Here is a 27,003-nt window from a genome sequence, read left to right on the forward strand (position 1 = left end):
TTATCACATTTTCACATAACTAAAACATATTTCTTGAATAAAAAAAAAGTATTTCTTTTACTAAATTTAGATTGGTTTTTTTTTGTTAATTGTATCTAAATATTTGAAATTATATTTTTGGGAGAAAATACTCAATTATGAAAACAAAAAGTATGGGTTTTTAATAAGTATACAGTTCTAGTGGGACATATATAACTGCATTTGTAAAGTGTTATTACAGTAAAAGCTGTTGAAATTTTCTCAAGACATTGCCAATTAACATTCATATTTTGGTAAAGTAACAGTTCAATTAAAAACAAGAAAAAGTAACAAAAATATTTTTTATAGACTTCCTAGCTAATCCCTCAATGATAGATAAATGCATAATTCTTCCCCAGGTTTCGATTTGATTCCTATCAGATTTATAAATGAATGATTGCAGGTTAATAAAAACAAACTTAATAATCTATTACATGGTGCAAGAGTCGTTCATCATTACTTTTTAATCATTTGAAAATTTTGTTGACAATGAAAAGTATAAAATTAGGTTTTTCGACTCGTGAAGCTCAAGGTAATATTTTAATACTAGCATGCTAAACATTATGGTATTTTCTAATAATAATGTAACAAATAAGGAGGAAAATTGTTCTTTATTTACAAATTTCCTAACTTGATTTTAGTTTTAACCAAAATGGCTTATAAGTACAAAAGTATATTGGTATTATATATAACAAAAAAGTTCTAGATATAATTACATTTAATGCTAACTAATTGCAATAATCTTCATAACATTTTCTATGAATACTACATCTTTAGCTTCTATTCATAAGTCTAAAAAAGAGACAAAAACTAGATGAACACAAATCATAGTCTTAGGGTGTCTCTAACCAAGAAACATTTTATAAATCTCCTTTAGTAAGTAGGGTTAATAATCTTATAAAAAGCTTAGTTTAAGTTTTGTAATTTGAATCTTAAAATTGAGAGGCTATGAAGAAAGAGAGAGAGAGAGGTGTCGGGACAAAAAGACAGATAAGCTAATTGTGCGGTGGGATTTTACACATAACTTTGTCAGTCACGAGTCTTTCTTGTTCTAATGGCACCAAACCCTATTTTTGTTCTTTTCTTCTTTCCTTTATAATTTTCTCATATTATATTTTGGATTCCCATATTCATATGTCTCTATCGATCTCTCTATTGAACCATATCTCATATCTTCTCTTTCCCTTTCTTGTGATATAACTTTTTACTCTATTATTACGTACAAGTCGGGGCTAGATATGGTTGTAGTCCAATGATACTTTATTATATGATCTCTAGACTACATATTTATATCTATTGGATATTACACACTTTGACAATTAAGAAGACCTTGATATTTTATGGAGGATTTTGTAAAACATCAAATTTAGTCTATAGGTCTTAGTTTACAAATCATTATTTCCTTTACAATTACATATTATTCATTTCGATTCGGATAGTAAACATAAAATTTAGTCTAGGTTTTAGTTTAGAAATCATTGTTTCCTTTACAAATTACACATTATTCGTTTCGAATCAAACGGAGTCGGATAGTCGAATCGGATATAGAAAGTTGTAAACATCAAATTTTAATCTAGGTTTTAGTTTACAAATCATTGTTTCTTTTAAAATTATATACAATATTATTCATTTCGATTCAGAAGGATAATTAGGTATGTTTTAAGTCGAAAAGTCGAGTCGGGTATGGATCGGGTCACTTGACCCGAAATGGAGATGACTTCCTAAAACCTTGTAACATAGTATTAGTCATCATAATGGAGATAACTTCTTAAAACATTGTAACATGGTATTAGTCATCAGATATGTATTTAACAAGTAGAGACACATATAACTTAAGATAATCAACTAAACCGAACATTTTTGGTTAGACCTGATAAAGACCATGTGGTCCATTTAGCCATAGTGATCATATGTAAACTCGATCTAGTTGTTGTCATGTAGCCAAGTTCAGAATCTTACACTCACTAACACTTCGAGTTTCATCTCATTGGCACAAAACTCAACTCCATTCTCTTTTTCTCTCTCTTTCATCAAAATGTCATAACTCTCTCTCATCTCTCTCTACTCACTAAACAAACCTTAGTTTCATCTCTCTCTACCCATCAAGAGAGAAAGAACATCAACAATGAACGGTAAGAGAAGAAACATGATCTCATTAACTCTGTTTCTTCTTACAACATTGATGATGGCATCACTCATCAATGGTGAGATTGACTCAATCCAACTAAACGACGACGTTCTAGGACTCATCGTCTTCAAGTCAGACCTCAACGACCCATCTTCACACCTTGAGTCATGGAACGAAGACGACAACTCACCTTGTTCATGGAGCTACGTCAAATGCAACCCCAAAACATCTCGAGTCACTGACCTTACCCTCGACGGTTTAGCTTTAACCGGAAAAATCAACCGTGGAATCCAAAAGCTTCAACATTTAAAAGTCCTCTCACTCTCCAACAACAACTTCACCGGAAACATCAACGCTCTCTCCACTAACAACAATCTCCGTAAGCTAGATCTTAGCCACAACAATCTCTCCGGTCAAATCCTATCTTCTCTTGGATCAATGACCTCCTTGCAACACCTCGACTTAACCGGAAACTCCTTCTCCGGTACACTCTCTGATGACTTCTTCAACAACTGTTCATCACTTAGGTTCCTCTCTCTCTCTCACAACCACCTCGAAGGTCAAATCCCAAGTACTCTGTTTCAATGCTCTGTTTTGAACAGTTTAAATCTCTCAAGAAACGATTTTTCCGGTAACCCTAGTTTCGTCTCAGGACTATGGAAGCTTGAGAGGTTAAGAGTTTTAGATCTATCGTTTAATTCTCTTTCTGGGCCAATACCTTTGGGGATACTTACTCTGCATAACTTGAAAGTGTTGCAGTTACAGAGGAATCAGTTCTCTGGACCATTGCCTTCAGATATTGGACTCTGTCCTCATTTAAACAGAGTTGACCTAAGTTTCAATCTTTTCTCTGGTGAACTTCCAAGAACTCTTCAGAGGGTCAAATCTTTATACCACTTCGATTTATCGAACAATTTGCTCTCCGGTGATTTCCCGGGATGGATCGGTGATATGTCCGGTTTAGTACACTTGGATTTCTCAAGCAATGAGTTAACTGGGGAGCTTGCTTCTTCAATAGGTAACTTGAGATCTTTAAAAGATCTAATCTTGTCTGAGAACAAACTCATTGGCGAGCTACCGGAATCTTTGGAATCTTGTAAAGAGCTTATGATTGTTCAGCTCAAAGGGAATGGCTTTGTTGGTAGCATTCCCGATGGTTTGTTCGATCTTGGACTTCAAGAAATGGATTTTTCGGGTAATGGTTTCACCGGTTCGATCCCGAGAGGCTCGAGTAGGCTGTTTGAGTCAGTTACAAGGCTCGATCTTTCGCGTAACAAGCTCACTGGGAATATACCTGGTGAAGTAGGGCTATTCATCAACATGAGATACCTCAATTTGTCATGGAACCATTTCAACACAAGAGTTCCTCCTGAAATCGAGTTTCTACAGAATCTAACCATACTGGATCTAAGGAACAGCGCGCTGATTGGTTCGGTTCCTGCTGATATATGTGAATCTCAGAGTCTTCAGATCCTTCAGTTGGATGGTAACTCACTAACTGGTTCTATACCAGAAGGAATAGGAAACTGCTCTTCTCTTAAGTTATTGTAAGACTTCTCTTTTCTTATATCTGTTTTTGCTTAACTGCAAATGTTTTTCCTCTATTGATATATATGTTTCTTGTTGCAGGAGTTTGTCTCATAACAAGCTTACAGGTCCTATTCCTAAATCCCTTTCAAACTTACAAGAGCTCAAGATTCTAAAGCTAGAGGCTAATAAGCTTAGCGGCGAAATACCGAAAGAGCTTGGCGAATTGCAGAATCTGTTATTGGTTAACGTTTCGTTTAACCGACTCATCGGAAGGTTGCCGCTTGGAGATGTGTTCCAAAGTTTAGACCAGAGTGCTATTCAAGGAAATCTTGGTATTTGCTCACCGTTGTTGAGAGGGCCTTGCACACTGAATGTTCCGAAACCTCTTGTTATCGATCCGAACGCGTATGGGAAGGGGAAAAATATGCCAGGAGACCGAGCGAGCAATGGTTCTGGAAAGTTCCACCGTGGAATGTTCCTTAGTGTTTCAGTGATTGTAGCAATATCAGCTGCTATACTCATTTTCGCTGGAATTATAATCATAACGCTGCTTAACGCGTCTGTGAGAAGGCGGCTTGCGTTTGTAGACAACGCGTTGGAGAGCATTTTCTCGGGGTCTTCGAAATCAGGGAGAAGCTTAGTGATGGGTAAACTTGTTCTGTTAAACTCAAGAACGTCACGGTCCTCATCTTCATCTCAAGAGTTCGAGAGGAACCCGGAGTCACTTCTGAACAAAGCTTCAAGAATCGGTGAAGGAGTTTTCGGAACAGTCTACAAGGCACCTTTGGGAGAACAGGGGAGAAACTTGGCTGTTAAGAAACTCGTCCCTTCGCCGATTCTTCAAAACCTAGAAGATTTCGACCGCGAAGTTCGGATACTGGCGAAAGCGAAGCACCCGAATCTAGTATCGATCAAAGGATATTTCTGGACACCGGAGTTGCATCTTCTGGTATCAGAATACATCCCTAATGGAAACTTGCAGTCCAAGTTACACGAACGAGAACCATCAACACCGCCTCTTTCTTGGGACGTAAGATACAGAATCATCCTCGGTACAGCCAAAGGACTAGCTTATCTCCACCACACATTCCGTCCAGCAACAGTCCACTTCAACCTGAAACCAACCAACATCCTCCTCGACGAGAAAAACAACCCGAAAATCTCCGATTTCGGACTATCTCGTCTTCTAACAACACAAGACGGGAACACAATGAACAACAACAGGTTTCAAAACGCTTTAGGTTACGTAGCACCTGAGTTAGAGTGTCAGAACTTAAGAGTCAACGAGAAATGCGATGTTTACGGGTTCGGGGTATTAATACTCGAACTCGTTACTGGTCGAAGACCAGTGGAGTACGGTGAAGACAGCTTCGTGATACTTAGCGACCATGTTCGAGTTCTGCTAGAACAAGGGAATGTCTTGGAGTGTATTGATCCTGTCATGGAGGAACAATACTCTGAAGATGAAGTGTTACCTGTCTTGAAACTTGCTCTTGTCTGTACCTCTCAGATACCTTCGAATCGTCCTACAATGGCTGAGATTGTTCAGATCTTGCAAGTCATTAACTCTCCTGTTCCTCACCGTATCATGGATAGTTTCTAAAAACACTCTTTATGTTTAGTTTAATTTCCCATTAGGTTTCTTTCTTTCTCTTTGTTTTCTCTACTTCACTATGTCATCATCATCATAACAATCATTGACCATTATTATCATTAATAGGTTCTTTTTTTCTCTCTCTAAGACATGTGTTTTATTAACCGGAAATTCTCTTAAATACCACAAAAATGAGTATTTTTTTTTCCAAAAATACCATTATGAAGTTTATTTTCCAAAAATACTATTAAATTACAATTTATTCCAAAAATAACATAAAACTAAAACTTAAAATTTTTTAACATTCACAACTAATTTCTAAATCCTAAACACTACACCCTACACTTAAAAGTTATACTCTAAATGTAAATAGTCAACTCAAACATAAAAAATAATAATTTTACATCTTCAAAATTCAACTTTTTATGTTTCTGGTATTTTTGGAAAAAAAAAAACAAATGATGGTATTTTTGGAAAAAAAACTTAAAACATGCTATCTAAGGAAATTTCTCTTTATTTATTAATTTAGCAATGTAGTACAAAAATATTAAATAATGACTGACATTGAATTAGAACAAAAATAAAAATTTGTACAATTATTATTATGTAGTGGCTAGAATTGGGTAAGAATGACAAAGACAATAATGTGGAATTGTTTTTGTTATTATCTATTTTTTTATATATATTCGATGTCGTTTTCGATTATCTAATAAATAAATTTTTAAAAAGGTTTCGTATACTTTTATTTTACTTGTAGGACACAATCTCTTTGTCATTTAATCGAATTATTTACGCCGTAGTTTTCTTATCAAGTTGATTAATACATACACAAGCGTAACGCATCACGTCGCCTTACTTATAACTTTATCTTTTAGGTTTTGTAATTTTCCTATATGACTGACGCAAAAAGTCATACTCAGAATTGTTCAAGCTTTGAAAAACTTACAACAAATTTTATCTAGGAAAACTTTTGTGTTAAATCAAGAATCAGTCAATCACAATTTGATAATGAAGTGGTATACGTAGATTTCAACTAAAACATCCAAAGAACTAATCTCTTGTGAAAGTTATGGGTCTTTTTCCGGAATTGAATCATAATTCTCTGTCACCCGTTACTACCATGGATGATAACTACAATATGTTTTTTAATGATCTAATTAAAGAAAATTTATCAAATAACACGTGTCAAAATCTAATCGATTAATTTATATATGTTAGTTTTTATTATGTGTTGGATTCTATTGAGATGGATGGAACTTTATATATTTGACAATAATATTAATGAGATAATTAGGTTTTTAAATTTTATGGCGTGTGGAAGATGCATGCTTCCATTATACGAATGGCCTAAACCATGTGTTTTGGTATCGAATTATAATATAGACAATTAGTTAGGACATTTTTGCTTTCTTATGATTATGATATGATCTTGCATGTTCACTTGACAAAAAGAAGATACCATCTTGTGAACACTTTAGAATAAACTCGGTATTACTTTAGAATATAAGTGTTTGGAGAAATTTTGGTTAAAACTATTATAGCACGATATGGAGATCTCGAATCTATGAAAGTGGAGCAAGGTCTACCAATGGCTCCTAGCTGACATAATGACATGAAAACTAAGAAAATTGAACCAACAAATAAATTCAAAATTTGACGCTACACAATCCACCTCAAATAATTTCAACAATTTTGAAATTAGAGACATAAATTATATATATTTTGATCAATTTTAAGTAATTAGGTTCGAAAAACTATTTTAAGAAATATTTAATTATTTCATACTGTTATTCCGTTGGATCGATAGTTAGTTTATAGTTTGTCGTTACCAATTAAACTCTAAAACGTTGACTAAACTTTTTTTTGCACAGTCTCTAAATTTAAACCTAAATAATGAAATTATTAAGTAAAATTAATTGAACCTAAAGTCTCCCTTTATTCCAATATAAACCATAATTAATATACATACAAAAATTTTCTTCCAATACATAAAAAAAAAAAAAAATCTAAGAGATCTAACCCAAAACTTGAAACATCCAACAAAAAAACATTAATTAATCACCTAAAAATTTCTTGGTCAATAAATATGATAAAAACATTTATTTGGTACTGTAATAGATTCCATATACATTTATATGGCATATAAAACATTTATTTATATATGAATATGTACATGTACATGGATTATATATATAAAACATGTCAGCATGTTACATGACCTTATTTTTGTCTATTTCACATCTTTCTAAAGTGTATGTATGACTACACAATACATTTGCTGAAATCTAACTTTCACCCACTCACCTTCTTTTCTTCTTCTCTCTCCCCAACAAAATACAAAAAACAGAACAAAACTCTGTTTCTCTCACCTTTACATATAGTGTAAAAGAAAAACTCACTTCTTCGAATCTCCACATCTATTAGACCACACAGAGAGACATAGCAAAGAGAGAGTAGAGAAGAAGATGGCTGTAAAATACTTCCAGAGAGAGGTGTTACCAGTAACAGCTCTGGTGATAATGGAATGTGCAAACGTTGGTTTGAACACTCTCTTCAAAGCAGCTACTTTGAAAGGCATGAGCTCTCATGTCTTCATCGTTTACTCTTATGGTCTTGCTGCTCTTCTTCTCTTACCTTCTCTCTTTTGCTCCTTCAGGTTTGGTTTCCTCTCTTCTTGAATCTTGATTCGATCTTGAATACTTTTCATCTTTTTTCTTGAAATCTTGAGTAATGGGTTTCTTGATTAATGAGTTCTTGATTATTTTTTTCACAGATCAAGAACTCTTCCACCGATGAATTTCTCAATCCTGTACAAGATCGTGCTTCTAGGGATTATTGGGTAAATTCTCTGATTTTTGAGATTTAATTTACCTAATTTGGGTAGTGGTAAGATCGGAAAAGATGAAATTTTTGCATGAGAATTACTGAAATTACTCAATTTTGTTTTAACCAAAGTTTAGAGGACAAAGTAAAGATAGAGACATTTGGCTTAAAGTTGATACCAAAAGCTGCAACTATACTGCAAAAATCTAACCCCCAATTTCTTGAAAATAAATATTTATTTTTGGGGTGTTACTATTTCACATCTTCGTAAAAAACGGAATATACATTATTTTGTTATTTTGACAATTATATTTTTTTTGATAAAAAAAAATATATAGATGCTGTTCAAACATAATGGGATACACAGGGATCAATTATAGTAGTCCAACACTTGCTTCTGCAATCAGCAACCTTACTCCAGCTTTCACCTTCTTGCTCGCCGTCCTTTTCAGGTGCCAACTTTTATACATATTCCTTTTACACTAGCTAGTTACCAAATCAACCTCGGCCCATTAAGTCTATTTGGGCCTCGTTATTATGAGTGTAAATTGATTGAGTTGACCACTTTTGTAGGATGGAGACTGTGTCTTTCAAAAGAACAAGTAGTGTGGCTAAAATGTTAGGAACAGTTGTGTCTATTGGAGGTGCATTTATAGTGACTCTTTACAATGGTCCGGTGGTGATTGCTACATCGCCACCGTCTGTTTCTTTGCGGTCGCAATCGACTAATCCTAATTGGATACTTGGCGCGGCTTTCCTCTCGGTTGAGTATTTTTGTGTTCCATTGTGGTACATTGTTCAGGTATATACATTGATCAAGTATACATATGCATTTTTATTACATCTCCCTCTCTATGGTTTGTAACAGAATTATGGAATCTTGATTTGTTTTTTTTTTTGTTGTAGACTCAAATCATGAGAGAGTATCCGGCCGAGTTTACCGTTGTTTGCTTTTATAGCTTAGGCGTGAGCTTTTGGACTGCGTTAGTTACATTGTTCACAGAAGGGAGTGACTTGGGTGTATGGAAGATAAAACCAAATATAGCTTTAGTGTCAATCGTTTGCTCGGTAAGAACATTACAACTTATTAGTGTAATTAATTTTTTCACAAATGAAAATGTTATATGTTGATTGTATCTATCTTTAGGGATTGTTTGGATCTTGCATAAACAATACTATTCATACGTGGGCATTGCGGATCAAGGGGCCTTTATTCGTTGCAATGTTCAAACCATTGTCGATTGCGATAGCTGTTGCAATGGGCGTTATATTTCTTCGCGATTCTCTCTATATCGGCAGGTGAAAAACAACTCACACTTAAAACTACTTGCACATCCATATCAAGTCTAGTAGTTTTGGTCAAAGCATATCATTGATTAGTAATGGATGATTCCAAGATTTGTTTGGAACTCGCGGTTACGATAGAACCATACCTCGAACTCATATCGTCCTACCAAAACTGCGAAAAATGTTAATTTTCTCAATCTCTCAATTCTCTGCTCTCTTTTAACTCTTTTGTTTACGTTTTTGTGCTTGAATGTTGATCTCAGCTTGATCGGGCAACGGTAATAACAATGGGGTTTTACACGGTGATGTGGGGCAAAGCTAAAGAAGTGGCCTTGGTCGAAGATGACAAAAAGGCTAACCATGAGCAGGCCAATGAAGCTGATATTGACTCTCCATTGGGTTCACAGAAGGCTCCTCTCTTGGAAAGTTACAAGAACGATGAACATGTCTAAGGATCATCAAGCATTGAAGATCGCGCTATATATATGTGTGAAATTTCATATGTGAATGTCTTTGTAATTTATTTGACAAAACAAATGTGATCTTTAATTTTAGGAATCAAATGTTTTCTAATCAATCACTTATAATTTAGGATATCTTCAAATCATGTTTTTTAACTGTTTTTTCTTAGACCTTTACAATATGATAAAATTGATAATTGGGTAGAATGAATATCATATACTTGAGTAAGGTTGATTCTTCATTTAAGAATTGTTTCAGAGTTGCATGTTTTAACAAATGACCGTTAGTCCTGAATTTTAATGCTAAACATTTTAGTCAAGTTTTGAGATTTTTCATTGCTCAATATGTAAATTACATAAGTTATTGGCTTGTGTCTAGTCCAAAGTTTAAATACATATCCACACCTTAATATTTAGAACACATTTAAATTGATATGCTATGTTTTGATAAAAAAACACACACATAAACCCATCCAAAATACGTTATTAAAATAATTTTTTTGTTAATCTATACTATTAAAAGGGGAACACTTTTTGTAAGTGTTCCCAAACAAGATTAAAAAAATATATATATGATGTCAATCGTGTAGCCAAACATATTTAAAGACAACCAAAAAAACAATTAAATAACAAAAAATAAAAAATAAAAATTATCTACTACATTTATGGAAATAATATTGATTTGGTTACCATAAACATTGGATTATTAAATTTGAAATTGAAGATATCTAAATATATTTAATTTTAGTTATATGTATTTTGTAATATTTTCAAAAATAATAATTTATATTTAATAACATCTAATAAAAATGATCATATATATTAGAAAATGAAATATAATATTTTATGAAAAATAAAAAGAAAAATAATTATGTTAGATTAGGAATAAGCGACTAATAAAATTGTACATAGCATAAAATGTGGAGAAATATACAACATAAATAATTATATCATTACTTTTTCAAAAATTATATGATCTTATAAAACAGTTACATTTTATGTAATCCCAAATCTATAGCCAAACCTCCTTAATAACATATCTATCCGATAGTTTTCTATCTTTTTAATTTTTAAATTATAAACTTTTTTGACAATCTCCTATTTGTGATTCTTAATTAATATTATAGATGAATATGCATCATTTAAAACATATTTTAAATATTTTTATACTTCAGTTTCTATGAATTATTTTAACAAGTTTAAAAAATAATACGAACTTCCTAAAAAAAACTCAAGTCACTTTAAATTTTACTTTGAATAAACCCCCTAAATTCAATTTCAATTTTCAAATATCATATAACAAGTATGATACATGAACATGAATTTGAATTGTTAAATTCACTTTTAACTTTCCAATTTTATTTCAAATATCAAAACATGAAATAACGGGTACATGTAATTTGATACATAAAATGTCATCTAAACTATTCATGATAGAATATGGGACGAAAATTTTAGCTAACGCGAATTCAAGAAGAACATATGCGGACATACTATTTACTAATGTGGATTATAGGAAATCTGTTTTTTGCGGGTCAAATTATTTTAATCTATATTGAGTAAATTGTTTTTAGTGTGGAACATGCATTGGAACGTGTTTGAGCCATTGACAAATATATTTAGGCCATCCGGGGGAAAATGTTTTAATTTATTTTCATTGTTTAATCATGTTTGTAGCTCATAGTTCATACTCAATCTGGATCCGCTATCATGTCGATATGACATTCACAAATTTCATGAAAGTAAACAAATATTAGTTTATGTTTTAAATGCTATATAGAATAAATATATCTATAAATAAAACCCCACATTTACGTGTAAGTTTAAATCGTTAACTTATTTTCTTATATGTTCGAAACAATTATACCATCTTAAATGAGTAAATTATTATTAAAATGGTTATGAGATGGAAAAACATGAGTACATGACATATTAGAAAACACGGGTCATGGTTTCTGTCCCGAAATATACAAACCACATTTTTTTACTATTTGTTTTACTATACATCTGCGGAAAAAAAAATTGTATCGTTCTTTTTTGTTTAGAGTCATTTAAAAATAAATCAAATATTGAACTGGTACGGGTTTAGATTATAAATGTTAATAACATTCCTAAAGTTACGTTTACAAACATACCCGTACGTACGCAATATATTTCAAAATTTAATAACAAATTTTATTTTGAAAATCAATCCCGCACGTAAGTGCGGGTCTGAATCTAATAGATCATTAAAATAGAATAATGACAGATAAGTTTTTCTCCATTAAAAAGATAATAAAGAAGAATCAATTCATACTAAAAAAGATTTTGTTACCATGTAAATTAATTTAATTTTATGGTCAAGTTTGAGTCATCTTGCTTCTCTGATTTTACTACACCCATGTCCAATAGAATATCCATTTGATTCATTTTTTTTTATATACTTTTCTACATAAAAAGTTTGCAATTTTATAAATAAGTGCCCAATGGGCTATTTCCAGATTTAGGCCCATTACAATCCCCTTATAAGCCAAACCGCATATAACAAACCAAACAAAAACATAAACCAAAATCAATCCAGTTTTGCAAACCGAAGTAAACCGGTCGCATGAAACCCTAATCTCCAAATGAAGAAAACAAACAGAGCTGCCATCCAAGGTCTGTGAATTTTCACTGAAACAGGACCTCCGATTAGCCTGGAGGACGCGAGTCGAATGGAGATGTTGATCCAAGATCCGTTGCTATCTCGCCACCGTAGAGCCATTTTGAGCAGGAAGAAGACACACGAGCTTGTTTTTGTCAAGGAGATCCAAGCTTAATCATGAAGCAAAAATAGCAGTTGGAAGTAGATCTAGAAACCCTCAACTATATCTTTTTTACAATGATTAAAATTTATGTTATAATAGAAATTAGAATATTTATAACATTCTAAAATTTATAAAATAATAATTAGAAATAGTGTATTTTCTAAATAAAAATAATCTGTAAAGGTACAATAAAAATATACAATCTTTAGTATTATTTTTTCATATTTTAAAATTTCAAAAAATCAATTTACAAAAAAGTACGACGAATTGTCACAATCTTTGATGGCATTTTTAAATAAATTTTCTATTAATCTATAGATTACTATTATATTATCTTATATTGTTACTATTATTACAATCCATTCATAGAAATTTTTTTTTATTAATATAATAATCTAATCTAATTTTATCAACGACTTTTGGTTTCTTGCTTCTTTGATTTTATTCTTTTATATTTCTTCATATATATTTCTTTTACACCGTTTGTCCGAATCTATTAAAATACCAACTAACATTGTACCATTTTGAAGTGGGTCACAATTCATATCCACGGTTTCATTTCAGTATCCATAATTGGATGATCAGAGTTTGGCGGAAGTGTTATTAAGTACATATGCATAAAGAATAGGGAATCTTATTAAATTATAATAACATTATTATTAAATTATATCATTAGATTAATAAATATCATTATTGATGAAATATATTAGTAGTTAAATAGATTTATTACAAAAGTGTAATAATAACATATAATATTTGTATTTTATTTAAAAAACAAAATGAAGAATCATATCTTAGAAAGAATGATTTTGTTTTCTTGAAAATGTAATATAATTTTATCGCCTGTCTTGAATTTTCTTGCTTCTGTAATACTATTCCACCCAGGTCCATTAAGAACAGAACTATTAGATTTTTTTTTTATGGCCATCGAATAAACCTTATCGTGGTCTGCAACTTGCACTGGAAACCCAGTTTTAGGCATTGCAAAATTTGGTATAGTAGTCAGTACCCTTTCGATCTGCACTTTAGGTAAATTCAAACAACTGTGAAAACTGACATCAGATTCTGTTAGAACTTTCATTATTATTTTATTTGGATCCATAGGCAAAATTGCTATTACTAAACTCTTAACAAATTAGGGAATACAAAAAATTTAGAAGATAAAATGTTTGAAGACAAGAGCTCTAAGTATATGCTTATATATAGTTCTTGGATAAAGCAATGTCCTTTGCCTTCATCTTTTGTCTTAATAATATTAACTTTTGCAAAAAACAAAATCTAAATGAAATCAGTTATATGGATATATTTTCTAATTTTGTGTAAAAGGACAGGAATAGATTTCTAAATTTTGACACTTTTTCAATTGTGTAGATTATATAATAATTTTAATTTTTTAAGAAAAGTGTTTTTACAACAACCTTACCTTTTTAGTTATTTTTTTTAAAGTTATACCATAATATATAATATAAATATATAACATCATTAAAAACAAGAAATTCATTTAAATACTATCAGATTGTGTTATATCAGATTAGTCGAAGTTAATTATTTACTTTTGCCTATAACGCTTAGTATTTATTTTTTACTTTTTGAAGTCTGTAACATCAACAAGAAACTAGACTATTGAGGTATGGATAGAGGTTTTCTTTTTCTTACATGGAATTCATAACTGAAACTTATATGTCGACTAGGGATGTTAAAAAGGGCTAAAAATTTAGGGTCGGTCCTGGTCCGTCAAAATATATAAAAGCCCTAACCCTAATTAAATAACTAAATATATTTATGGCCAATACAAGGTTTTTAAAAAAATATTTAGGGTTGATGAAATATAGTTTTAGTAAAATATATATTTAGGGTTAAAATGTAGTTAAAAAAAAAAATATTTAGGTTTTAGTCAAACAAATATTTAGGGTTGATGAAATAACTAATCAAACAACTGACACTTAAAACTACTTGCACATCCAAATCAAGTCTAATAGTTTTAGTCAAGGCATATCATTGATTAGTAATGGATGATTCCAAGATTTTTTTGGAACTCACGGTTACGATAGAATTAACCATACCTCCAAGTTATATCGTCCTACCAAAACTGCGAAAAAGGTTAATTTTCTCAATCTCTCATTCTCTGCTCTCTTTTAACTCTTTTGTTTTCGTTTTTGTGCTTGAATGTTGATCTCAGCTTGATCGGGGCAGCGGTAATAACAATGGGGTTTTACACGGTGATGTGGGGCAAAGCTAAGGAAGTGGCCTTGGTCGAAGATAACAAAAAGGCTAACCATGAGCAGGCCAACGGAGCTGATATTGACTCTCTTTTGGGTTCACAGAAGGCTCCTCTCTTGGAAAGTTACAAGAACGATGAACATGTCTAAGGATCATCAAGCATTGAAGATCGCGCTATATATATGTGTGAAATTTCATATGTGAATGTCTTTGTAATTTATTTGACGAAACAAATGTGATCTAATTTTAAAAAAAAACCTTATTTGATCTTACTTTTACAAAAAAAAAAAAAAAAAAAACAAATGTGATCTTTAATTTTAGGAATCAAATGTTTTCTAATCAAACCTTATAATTTAGGATATCTTCAAATCATGTTTTTTAACTGTTTTTTTTCTTAGACCTTTACATGATAAATTGATTATAGGCTACAATGAATATCATATACTTGATTGTAAGGTATAGAGGATAGTAATTAATGTATAGAGGTAGGACTTATCCACCAAGGGATTCGTGGAATTTCTGTGAATTGCGTTGGGGGAAATCTACCAAAGCTAGGCAGATAGATAGACTCCTTTCCCGCTGCTAAGGGAGAGCAAGAAAGAAAATAAAATTCTTGTTTTTTAATTAGCGCCTCCTTTTGAGTATGCCGATACTAAGAGTCCTCTCACTACCAACCAGCAGACATCATCTGGCTGGGTCTTGCCGGTATCAACAACGAGAAAAAAACAACCAAATGGAAACAGCAACCGAACGTCTAAGAGGTCAGCTACTTAGTTGATTTTATTTAAGGTATCTCTTGATCGAAGGGTTCAAGCCGCTAAAGCGGAAAGATATATCTCTTCGCCTGAAGCGTTGTGGATTTAGGCGTGAGATCGTAATGTCAAGCACTGCAGCGCATCGACCCTAACATCTTTTCTGTGGGTCCAATTTGGCCAACCAACCCTCTGGCTCGCAGGCCCTTCTGGCCCACCAGGTAGGTTATTAGTGCACTTGGCGTTACTCGAACCCAAGACCTCACCCTTTAACAACTTTCCCACCGGGCAAATTGTTACCAATGCGCCAAGCGCACCAATAACATACTTGGTGGGCCAGGAGGGCCTGCGGGCCAGATAGCTGGTTGGCCAAATTGGACCCACATGAGAGAGTTTAGGGTCGATGCGCTGCAGTGCTTGCTGATAACAATTCCCACAGGGCGGGTTGTTACAATAAAAAATGCAAGTCAATTGGTAACAACTTGTCCTATGAGAAGTTTGTTACAATAATTAATTTCTTGTGTTGAACAATTTTTTTGAAGAAAAAAATTAATAGATACCAAATTTGTACAAATTTATTAAGTCTACGAACCTAGTAGAAAAATGTGAATCTTTTAGATTATTTTTGTCCTTGTACTCCAACATATACATAGATAGGTTCTTATATCAAACAATAAGTTAACATTTTTCTTTGGCTCCTTTGGAACATATGAAATGCTTAAATTTCATATTCTTTTGGGAAAATGATAGATAGCTATAACCAAGTATAGATCACAACATTGTCACACATCGCAAAATCTGCAATTTGTATAGACAATATCGTGACCTACACTAATGATATGTATTGTAGATGGGTATACTAATTAACACTGTAACCATCATATATATTTGTTTTACACCGTTTGTCCGAATCTATTAAAATACCAACTAACATTGTAACATTTTGAAGTGGGTCATAGTTCATATCCAGGGTTTCATTTTAGTATCCATAATTGGATGATCAGAGTTTGGCGGAAGTGTTATTAAGTACATATGCATAAAGAATAGGGAATCTTATTAAATTATAATAACACTATTAAATTATATCATTAGATTAATAAATATCGTTATTGATGAAAAATATTAGTAGTTAAATAGATATATTATTGAATTATAATAATAACATATAGTATTTTTACTAAAATATTTTTAGTAGTTAATTAGAATAAAAAATAAATATTATCATTGATAATAATATTACTAGTCAATTAGATATATTATTAAATTATAATAATAACAGATGATATTTTTAAGTTATTTTAAAAACAAAATGAAGAATCATATCTTAGAAAGAATGAATTTGTTTTCTTGAAAATGCAATATAATTTTATCGCCTGCCTTGAATTTTCTTGCTTCTGTAATAGTATTCCACCCATGTCCAATAAGAACATAACTATATGCTCTTTTTTTTATTGTCATAGCAAATTTTGGTATAGTAGTCAGGACCCTTTCGATATGCACTTTTGGTAAATTTAAACGACTGTTAGAACTGATATCAGACTCTGTTAGAACTTTCATTATTATTCTATTTGGCTCCATAGGCAAAATACTATTACTAAACTCTTAACAAATTAAGGAATATATGAAAACGTTTTTAGAAGATATAATGTTTGAAGACTAGAGCTCTAAGTATATGTTTATATATAGTTCTTGGATAAAGCAATGTCTTTTGTCTTCTTCTTTTGTTTTAATAATTTTAAAATTTTCCAGAAAAGAAAATCTAATGAAATTAATTATATGGATATCTTTCTAATTTTGTGTAAAAACACAGGAATAGATTTTCTAAATTTTGACACTTTTTTCAATTGTGTAGATTAAATAATTTTAATTTATTAAGAAAAGTGTTTTTACAACAACCTTACCTTTTTAGTTTTTCTTAAAAAGTTATACCATAATATATAATAAAAATCTATAATAGTATTAAGAACAGTAAATTCATTTAAATACTATCAGATTCTGTTATATCAAAAAAACTAAAAATATTACACTTGGCAGCTTATGATTAAAAAAATTTATAGTGTTTTCTGGGTATTATTATTTTTTTTGGTCGAAGTTAATTATTTACTTTTGCCTATCACTCTTATTATTTAGTTTTTACTTTTTTGAAGTCTGTAAGATAAACAAGAAATTAGACTATTGAGGTATGCATAGAGGTTTTCTTTTTCTTACATGGAATTCATAACTGAAAATTATATGTCGACTAGAAATGTTAAAAAGGGCAAAAAATTTAGGGTCGGTCCTGGTCCGTCAAAATATATAAAAGCTCTGACCCTAATTATATAACTAAACATATTTTATGGCCAATACAAGTTTTTTTAAAAAAATATTTAGGGATGAAACATGGTTGACCCTATTAATATGAGTATATGACATTCGAATATATAACATTCATGAAATCACATTTTTCATTGTAACTGAAAAGAGCCACATTTTCTCGTCAAAAACGCAAAATCAGATTTTTCTGTAAAACTGCAAAATCATGTTTTTCCCCCAAAAATGCAAAAAAAGCATTTTCCCACCAAAACTGCAAAATCACATTTTCCTACCAAAAACACAGAACCACATTTTCCAGCCAAAATCACAAAATCATGTTTTCCCATCAAAAAAACAAAATCATATCTTTCCGCCAAAAACGAATAAAATCATATTTTCCTGCCAAAAACCAAAAAATCATGTTTCTCTGACAAAACCGCAAAATCACATTTTCTTATCAAAAAATTAAAATCACATTTTCTCGCCATAAACTAAAAAGAATATTTTCCTGCCAAAAAAGCAAAATTAGATTTTCCCGTATAAACCGCAAAATTAGATTTTCTTGTCAAAAACGTAAAATCATATTTTCTTGCCATAAACTAAATAAATATTTTTCCGCCAAAAATGCAAAATTAAGTTTGGTTACTCGGGTTTGAATCTCGTTTTGCTTATTGTTTTTTTTATTAATTATCGGTGATTGGATTTTTTTTGAGGATTTATAAATTGTGATAGATTCTAAAATCACATTAAGTTATTGCATTTTTTTTATATTATCCTAATTAAAGAGTTAGAAATAGCTAAACTGAGCTCAACCCTATTATATAAATTTTCAGGGCTAAAAAAAAAGTTAGGGTTCATTCAAGGACGATCTTTATTAAGGGCCGGATTGGGCCGATAAACCCTAGTTAATATCCCTAATGTCGACCATGATATATCGTAGTGCTTTGTGTTAATATTGATTTTTTTTTGTATGAAAAAGGGATGTTAATGTTGATGTTGTCTTGTGTCATGTTTCATGTTGATTAAAACTATATATTGCATGCCGTTGATAACGTTTTTTTTACTACGTCTCACTTAAACTTATAAGTATATCTATATATAATTATACTAATTACTAATGTTATAAATTTGTTATAAAAAAAAAACTTTGTTAGCCGGCTATCGGGCATAGAGATTTACAAATGGTTACTAGTTTAGATATATAAGTTTATTAAAAAACTTAGGTATTTATTTTAAAAAACCTCCTAAATTTTGTAGAATGAATTTAAAAACTAAATTTATATTTGTATAACATTTCTGATATTTCGAGTATCTATTCGGTTTCGGTTCTTGTTAGATTTAGATTAAATTTAGAACTGTTCAGATATTTTTTAATGTTTTGATTGGATATTTTAGATCATATTCGATTTGAATTTTTAGATTTGGGGTTTTCCCGGCATAACCATAATTAAAGTTACTAATTAACTAATGGGTGTACTCGTGGCCACTCTACACCATGAGTACCCCATCATCTTGACCGCATCTCAACCACCTCCATCGTCACCGCATAATACTAATTGGGTCACTGCTTGAGGTCTTTTAGCGCTCGAGTACCCTCACATCGCTGTATTTAATATCATCCAAGTATACTTTGGTTATACCTATTTATTTATATGATGAAACTTCTTGAGCTGATGTTTTAATATCAAAATTTGGATTGCCTAATTTTTCATTTTGGATAGTTACTTGCAGTTTCTTCTTTGTATTTGGTAGTTTGATCAATGGAACATCGATTTCAATCGGTTTCTACACCGTTATGTATCGAAGAGTTGTCCTTAACCAAGTACAAAGATAATTCATTTTGTTTTCTCCTTTTTAATATATTGAGTATTTTTTTGTTCCATTCAGGTATATACATTGATGAAGTATACATATGCAGATCTAAATACATCTCTCTCTATGGTCTGTAATAGAATTGTGGAATCTTGATTGTTTTCTTTTTGTAGACTCAAATCATGAGAGGGTATCCGCCCGAGTTTACCGTTGTTTGCTTTTAGGGAGAGTTGCATATTGACACCGTTTATGTATGTCTCCTTTCATTATAACACCTTTTATGCTACACATACCGTTTTTCATTGTTTTTCACTACTTTTCATTTTTTTCCTGACCAAATTACCCTTATAAAAATACAAACAAAAGCTATCTAATAAAAGAAAAAAATTATTTTTAAAAAAGTAGATCACGGTTTATGCTTTTTCTCTTCATTGTAGCTTCTCTTTCTCTCTCTCAAAACCAAACAATTGTTTCTCTTGTCTTACCTATCCACCATTACTTCAACAAAAATCAAACAGTGATCTTGTATTCTTTTTCTGTTTCCAATATTCGACTCACTACCACAAGAAACTTCTTCATTCACTACTTTCACCATCACATATCTCCTGTTTCAATACAAAAACAAAATAAAAGACAAATCTCTGGTTTGTGCACTATTTCTTACTTTGTTAGTCCTTTGTTTCTCAATCCGGTCAGGTTCGTGTTAAATCGATGATCTTCTAATTCTTCTTGAACTCAAGAACTCTTTTGTCGTGAGAAATTGGTTTTTATGGAACAAGAGCAAGAGCTTCTTCAATTTCTGGGTTTTTACTTAAACAACGTTGATTATCTGGGTTCATTAGAAAAGCTTTCAACTTTTTGTTGTAGATTTGTTATCGTGAATGTGATGCGATGTGGTGGATACGATATGGTGGATGCGATACGGTGGATGTGATACAGTGGATACGATACAGTGGATGCGATGTGGTGGCTGCAATGTTGGTGGTTGTGATGTGATTCGGTGCCTGAAATGTAGTGGCTGCAATGTTGTGGTTGCGATGTGATTCGGTGCCTATGACGCGGTGGCAATGGTTTAATGGTTACAATGTGGTTCAATGGTTACGATGTGGTGGATGCTATGTAGTTGATGTGAAAAATAATGATAAATATCATGAATGTCCATTATTGGTCGAACATTTGTTTGCTTGCTATCTAATGGACAATGCATGAAGAATCAATTATTATTGAGTATGAACTATGAGCAAAAGCTGAATACATAGTATATATGTACAAGTTTTAAGAAATTTAAAACCAAATAAAGAACTTGATGCACAAGTCATTTGGTATGTATAAATCAGCCTAATCAATTAGACAATGTCCACAAAATTTTGAATGATCGAATTTAGAAAAATAGCTTATTTCTTTCTCATACCACTAATACCTATCTATAAATATGCATCCATTATACTTTGTCCATCTCGGGACATGGATATGATTAAACCGGTTCTTCTCGGGAATAAAGAAGCGGAGAAACACGGCTTGAATACCTCGACGTAAACAGCTTCTCTGGAACATAACATCACTTCATTTCAGGTTCTTCTGCTTCTTTGGCTTTCGTGTTCATTTGCGTCAATCATCGAAGATAGCTCATTCACCACGTGTTGTCCACATGGATGTTATACTTTGGATGTGTTTTAATTTTTGAGTAAAGAGCTTATATCACATAGATGTTGTACATGAATGTGTTTTGTTGTTGATTAATCAATATTGGAAAGTGAAAACTCCCTAACAGTCTTATACATAGATGTTGTACATGAATGTGTTTTGTTGTTGATTAATCAATATTGGAAAGTGAAAACTCCCTAACAGTCTTATACTTTAACGTAAATTTTTTGGTTAAACTTTTGACTAAGAAGCAAATAGATAATTGTTTCAATCGTTTTCTGTGGATTTGTTAGTATAATCATTTAAAAACAAGATAGTGTAGTGAATTTAACAACAACTGAATTCAACACCTACAAATAAATAAAACAAGCATCCTAAAATCTAATACGGTGATACTGATGCGATACGGTGGATACGATATGATGGATACGATACGGTGGATACGATACGGTGGATACGATACGGTGGATGCGATACAGTAGTTACAGTTTGTGGTTATGGTGTGATTCAGTGGCTACGATGTGGTAGCAACAGTCCTTTTGTTTAAGAGATGAATCAGATCTGGAGTTTGGAAACATGTTCAAAATTAGGGAAATCGGTATCGATCTTAATCTCAAACTGCTAGTTAGTCTTGACATGTTTCGGGAGAAAAAGAAAAAAGAAACTCAGATCTATGGATTTTGTGAGAGAACAAGGCGGAGAAGGAATCAGATCTCCGATGGATAACCAATCTTCCTCCAACTAGAAAATGGTTTGTCGAGAAATGATAGAAGAAGAAGAGTAAGAAGAAAAAGAAGAAGAAGAAAGAGCGACATGGTAGAAAGTTGAGAACGATGATGAACAAGGATTTCAGAGTTTTTTTCTCTCTCTTTTATTTTGTGGGGTCAAATATCTCAAATTTATTTATGTTTTTATTTTTTTATTAGAATTAAAACATGTAAAAACTAAAAACCATGATTGATTTAATTAAAGGGTGTTTTCGCCAATTCATTCAAGAAAACGGTGCTCTAGCTGAAAAGGGTGTTCTTGTGTTATTAAGACTTGATAAACGGTGCTAGAGTGGTATTTTTCCTTGCTTTTATAGCTTCGGCGTGAGCTTTTGGACTGCGTTAGTTACATTGTTCACAGAAGGGAGTGACTTGGGTGTATGGAAGATAAAACCAAATATAGCTTTAGTGTCAATCGTTTGCTCGGTAAGAACATTACAACTTATTAGTGTAATTAATTTTTTCACAAATGAAAATGTTTTATGTTGATTGTATCTATCTTTAGGGATTGTTTGGATCTTGCATAAACAATACTATTCATACTTGGGCATTGCGGATCAAGGGGCCTTTATTCGTTGCAATGTTCAAGCCATTGTCGATTGCGATAGCTGTTGCAATGGGCGTTATATTTCTCCGCGATTCTCTCTATATCGGCAGGTGAAAAACAACTAACACTTTAAACTATTTGCACATCCATATTGATTAGTAATGGATGATTCCAAGATTTGTTTGGAACTCGCGGTTACGATAGAACCATACCTCCAAGTTATATCGTCCTACCAAAACTGCGAAAATGTTAATTTTCTCAATCTCTCATTCTCTGATCTCTTTTAACTCTTTTGTTTACGTTTTTGTGCTTGAATGTTGATCTCAGCTTGATCGGGCAACGGTAATAACAATGGGGTTTTACACGGTGATGTGGGGCAAAGCTAAGGAAGTGGCCTTGATCGAAGATGACAAAAAGGCTAACCATGAGCAGGCCAACGAAGCTGATATTGACTCTCCATTGGGTTCACAGAAGGCTCCTCTCTTGGAAAGTTACAAGAACGATGAACATGTCTAAGGATCATCAAGCATTGAAGATCGTGCTATATATATGTGTGAAATTTCATATGTGAATGTCTTTGTAATCTATTTGACAAAACAAATGTGATCTTTAATTTTAGGAATCAAATGTTTTCTAATCAATCACTTATAATTTAGGATATCTTCAAATCATGTTTTTTAACTGTTTTTTCTTAGACCTTTACAATATGATAAAATTGATAATAGGGTAGAATGAATATCATATACTTGAGTAAGGTTGATTCTTCATTTAAGAATTGTCTCAGAGTTTCATGTTTTAACAATTGACCGCTAGTCCTGAATTTTAATGCTAAACATTTTAGTCAAGTTTTGAGATTTTTCATTGCTCAATATGTAAATTACATAAGTAATTGGCTTGTGTCTAGTCCAAAGTTTAAATACATATCCACACCTTACAATTTAGAATACATTTAAATTGATATGCTATGTTTTGATAAAAAGAAAACACACACATAAACCCATCCAAAATATGTTATTAAAACAAAATATTCGTTAATCTATACTATTAAAAGGGGAGCACTTTTTGTAAGTGTTGCCAAACAAGATTAAAAATATATATATATGATGTCAATCGTGTAGCCAAACACATTTAAAGACAACAACAACAAAAAAAAAAAAAACTATCTACTATATATATGGAAATAATATTGATTTGGTTACCATAAACATTGGATTATTAAATTCAAAATTGAAGATATCTAAATATATTTAATTTTAGTTATATGTATTTTGTAATATTTTCAAAAATAATAATTTATATTTAATAAAATCTAATAAAAATGAGCATATATATTAGAAAATGAAATATGATATTTTATTAAAAATAAAAAGAACAAGAATTATGTTAGATTAGGAATAAGCGACTAATAAAATTTTACATATCGTAAAATGTGGAGAAATATACAACATAAATAATTATATCATTAAATTTTCAAAAATTATATAATCTTATAAAACAGTTACATTTTATGTAATCCCAAATCTATAGCCAAACCTTCTTAATAACATATCTATCTGATAGTTTTCTATCTTTTTAATTTTTAAATTATAAAAATTTTAGACAATCTCCTATTTGTGATTCTTAATTAATATTATAGATGAATATACATCATTTAAAACATATTTTAAATATTTTATACTTTAGTTTCTATGAATTATTTTAACAAGTTTTTAAAAAAGGAACTTCCTAAAGAAAACTCAAGTCACTTTAAATTTTACTTTGAATACACCCCCTAAATTCAATTTCAATTTTCAATAATCAAATAACAAGTATGATACATGAACATGAATTTGAATAGTTAAATTCACTTTTAACTTTCCAATTTTATTTCAAATATCAAAACATGAAATAACGGGTACATGTAATTTGATACATAAAAATGTCATCTAAACTATTCATGATAGAAAATGGGACGAAAATTTTAGCTAACGAGAATTCAAGAAGAACATATGCGGACATACTATTTACTAATGTGGATTATAGGAAATCTGTTTTTTGCGGGTCAAATTATTTTAATCTACTGAGCTGCCATCCAAGGTCTGTGAATTTTCACTGAAACAGGACCTCCGATTAGCCTGGAGGACGCGAGTCGAATGGAGATGTTGATCCAAGATCCGTTGCTATCCCGCCACCGTAGAGCCATTTTGAGGAGGAAGAAGAGACACGAGCTTGATTTTGTCAAGGAGATCCAAGCTCAATCATGAAGCAAAAATAGGATGTAGATCTAGAAACCCTCAACTATATTTTTTATAAAATGATTATAATTTATGTTATAATAGAAATTAGATTATTTATAACATTCTAAAATTTATAAAATAATAATTAGAAATAGTGTTTTTTTTGTTTTTTTAAATAAAAATAATTTGTAAAGGTACAATAAAAATATACAATCTTTAGTATTATTTTTCATATTTTAAAATTTCAAAAAATCAATTTACAAAAAAGTACGACGAATTGACACCATTTTTTAAAATAAATTTTCTATTAATCTATAGATTACTATTATTACAATCCATTCATAGAAAAATATTTTAGTTATCATAATAATATAATCTAATTTTATCAACGACTTTTGGTTTCTTGCTTCTTTGATTTTATTCCACCCAAATGTCATAATATATATTTCTTTTACACCGTTTGTCCGAATCTATTAAAATACCAACTAACATTGTACCATTTTGAAGTGGGTCACAATTCATATCCACGGTTTCATTTCAGTATCCATAATTGGATGATCAGAGTTTGGCGGAAGTGTTATTAAGTACATATGCATAAAGAATAGGGAATCTTATTAAATTATAATAACATTATTATTAAATTATATCATTAGATTAATAAATATCATTATTGATGACAAACATTAGTAGTTAAATAGATATATTATTAAATTACAATAATAACAGATAATTTTTTTATTAGAATATTTTTAGTAGTTAATTAGAATAAAAAACAAATATTATTATTGATGATAAATATTACTAGTTAATTAGATATATTATTAAATTATTTTAAAAACAAAATGAAGAATCATATCTTAGAAAGAATGAATTTGTTTTCTTGAAAATGTAATATAATTTTATCGCCTGTCTTGAATTTTCTTGCTTCTGTAATACTATTCCACGCAGGTCCATTAAGAAAATAATTATCAGAATTGTTTTTTATGGTCATCGAATAAACCTTTCCGTGGTCTTCAACTTGCACTGGAAACCCATTTGGAGGCATTGCAAAATTTGGTATAGTAGCCAGTACCCTTTTGATCTGCTTTGTTGGTAAACGCAAACAACTTTTAAAACTGAGATCAGTTTCTGTTAGAACTTTCATTATTATTTTAGTTGGATCCATAGGCAAATTGCTATTACTAAACTCTCAACAAATTAGGGAATATATGAAAACGTTTTTAGAAGATAAAATGTTTGAAGACTAGAGCTCTAAGTATATGTTTATATATAGTTCTTGGATAAAGCAATGTCCTTTGTCTTCATCTTTTGTTTTAATAATATTAAATTTTCTCAAAAAAGAAAATCTAAAAGAAATCAATTATATGGATATATTTTCTAATTCTGTGTAAAAAGAAAGGATTAGATTTTCTAAATTTTGACACTTTTTTAATTGTGTAGATTAAACTAATTTTATTTATTGAGAAAAGTGTTTTTACAACAACCTTACCTTTTTAGTTTTTGTTTAAAAAGTTATACCATAATATATAATATAATTCTATAACAATATTAAAAACAATAAATTCATTTAAGCACTATCAGATTGTGTTATATTAAAAAACTAAAAATATCACATTTGGCAGCTTATGAGTTTAAACATTTATAGTGTTTTCTGATTATTATTTAATTTTGCCTATAACTCTTATTATTTATTTTTTACTTTTTTGAAGTCTATAACATCAACAAGAAATTATACTATTGAGGTATGCATAGATGTTTTCTTTTTCTTACATGGAATTCATAACTGAAACTTATATGTCGACTAGGGATGTTAAAAAGGGCTAAAAATTTAGGGTCGGTCCTGGTCCGTCAAAATATATAAAAGCCCTAACCCTAATTATATAACTAAATATATTTTATGGCCAATACAAGGTTTTAAAAAAATATTTAGGGTTGAAACATGGTTGATCCTATTACTATGAAATTCGAATATATAACATTCCTGAAATAACATTTTTCATTGTAACTGAAAAGAGTCACATTTTCTCGTCGAAAACGCAAAATCATATTTTTACGTAAAACTGCAAAATCATGTTTTCCCTCCAAAAATGCAAAATCACATTTTCCCATCAAAACCGCAAAACCAC

The 27,003-nt window shown here is 30.9% G+C and overlaps 3 protein-coding genes across 4 annotated transcripts; all 3 read left to right on the forward strand.

Moving 5' to 3' along the window:
* Positions 1 to 2,027: 2,027 nt before the first annotated feature.
* On the forward strand, positions 2,028 to 5,417 carry LOC17886235 (probably inactive leucine-rich repeat receptor-like protein kinase At3g28040). The gene is made up of 2 exons (XM_006290479.2): positions 2,028 to 3,693; positions 3,776 to 5,417. Exons 1-2 carry the CDS (start codon positions 2,144 to 2,146, stop codon positions 5,277 to 5,279), a joined length of 3,054 nt encoding a protein of 1,017 aa, XP_006290541.1. The 5' UTR covers positions 2,028 to 2,143; the 3' UTR covers positions 5,280 to 5,417.
* Positions 5,418 to 7,513: 2,096 nt separating this feature from the next.
* On the forward strand, positions 7,514 to 15,067 carry LOC17885633 (WAT1-related protein At3g28050). Of its 2 annotated transcripts, none has more exons than XM_023782956.1 (7): positions 7,514 to 7,926; positions 8,044 to 8,109; positions 8,432 to 8,545; positions 8,667 to 8,895; positions 9,000 to 9,161; positions 9,241 to 9,392; positions 14,807 to 15,067. In XM_023782956.1, the coding sequence occupies exons 1-7, from the start codon at positions 7,736 to 7,738 to the stop codon at positions 14,994 to 14,996; spliced, it is 1,104 nt and encodes a 367-aa protein (XP_023638724.1). In that variant the 5' UTR covers positions 7,514 to 7,735; the 3' UTR covers positions 14,997 to 15,067. The 2 variants fall into 2 exon arrangements, with proteins under 2 accessions (XP_023638724.1, XP_023638725.1); XM_023782957.1 differs by lacking the exon at positions 14,807 to 15,067 and adding an exon at positions 9,644 to 9,997 and having other exon boundaries at positions 7,522 to 7,926.
* Positions 15,068 to 21,745: 6,678 nt separating this feature from the next.
* LOC17885646 (WAT1-related protein At3g28050) lies at positions 21,746 to 23,022 on the forward strand. The gene is made up of 4 exons (XM_023782304.1): positions 21,746 to 21,825; positions 22,432 to 22,540; positions 22,620 to 22,771; positions 22,989 to 23,022. The coding sequence occupies exons 1-4, from the start codon at positions 21,746 to 21,748 to the stop codon at positions 23,005 to 23,007; spliced, it is 360 nt and encodes a 119-aa protein (XP_023638072.1). The 3' UTR covers positions 23,008 to 23,022.
* Positions 23,023 to 27,003: the final 3,981 nt, after the last annotated feature.

Source organism: Capsella rubella, unplaced genomic scaffold (genome assembly GCF_000375325.1).
Source record: "Capsella rubella cultivar Monte Gargano unplaced genomic scaffold, Caprub1_0 scaffold_5, whole genome shotgun sequence".
NCBI lineage: Eukaryota > Viridiplantae > Streptophyta > Magnoliopsida > Brassicales > Brassicaceae > Capsella > Capsella rubella.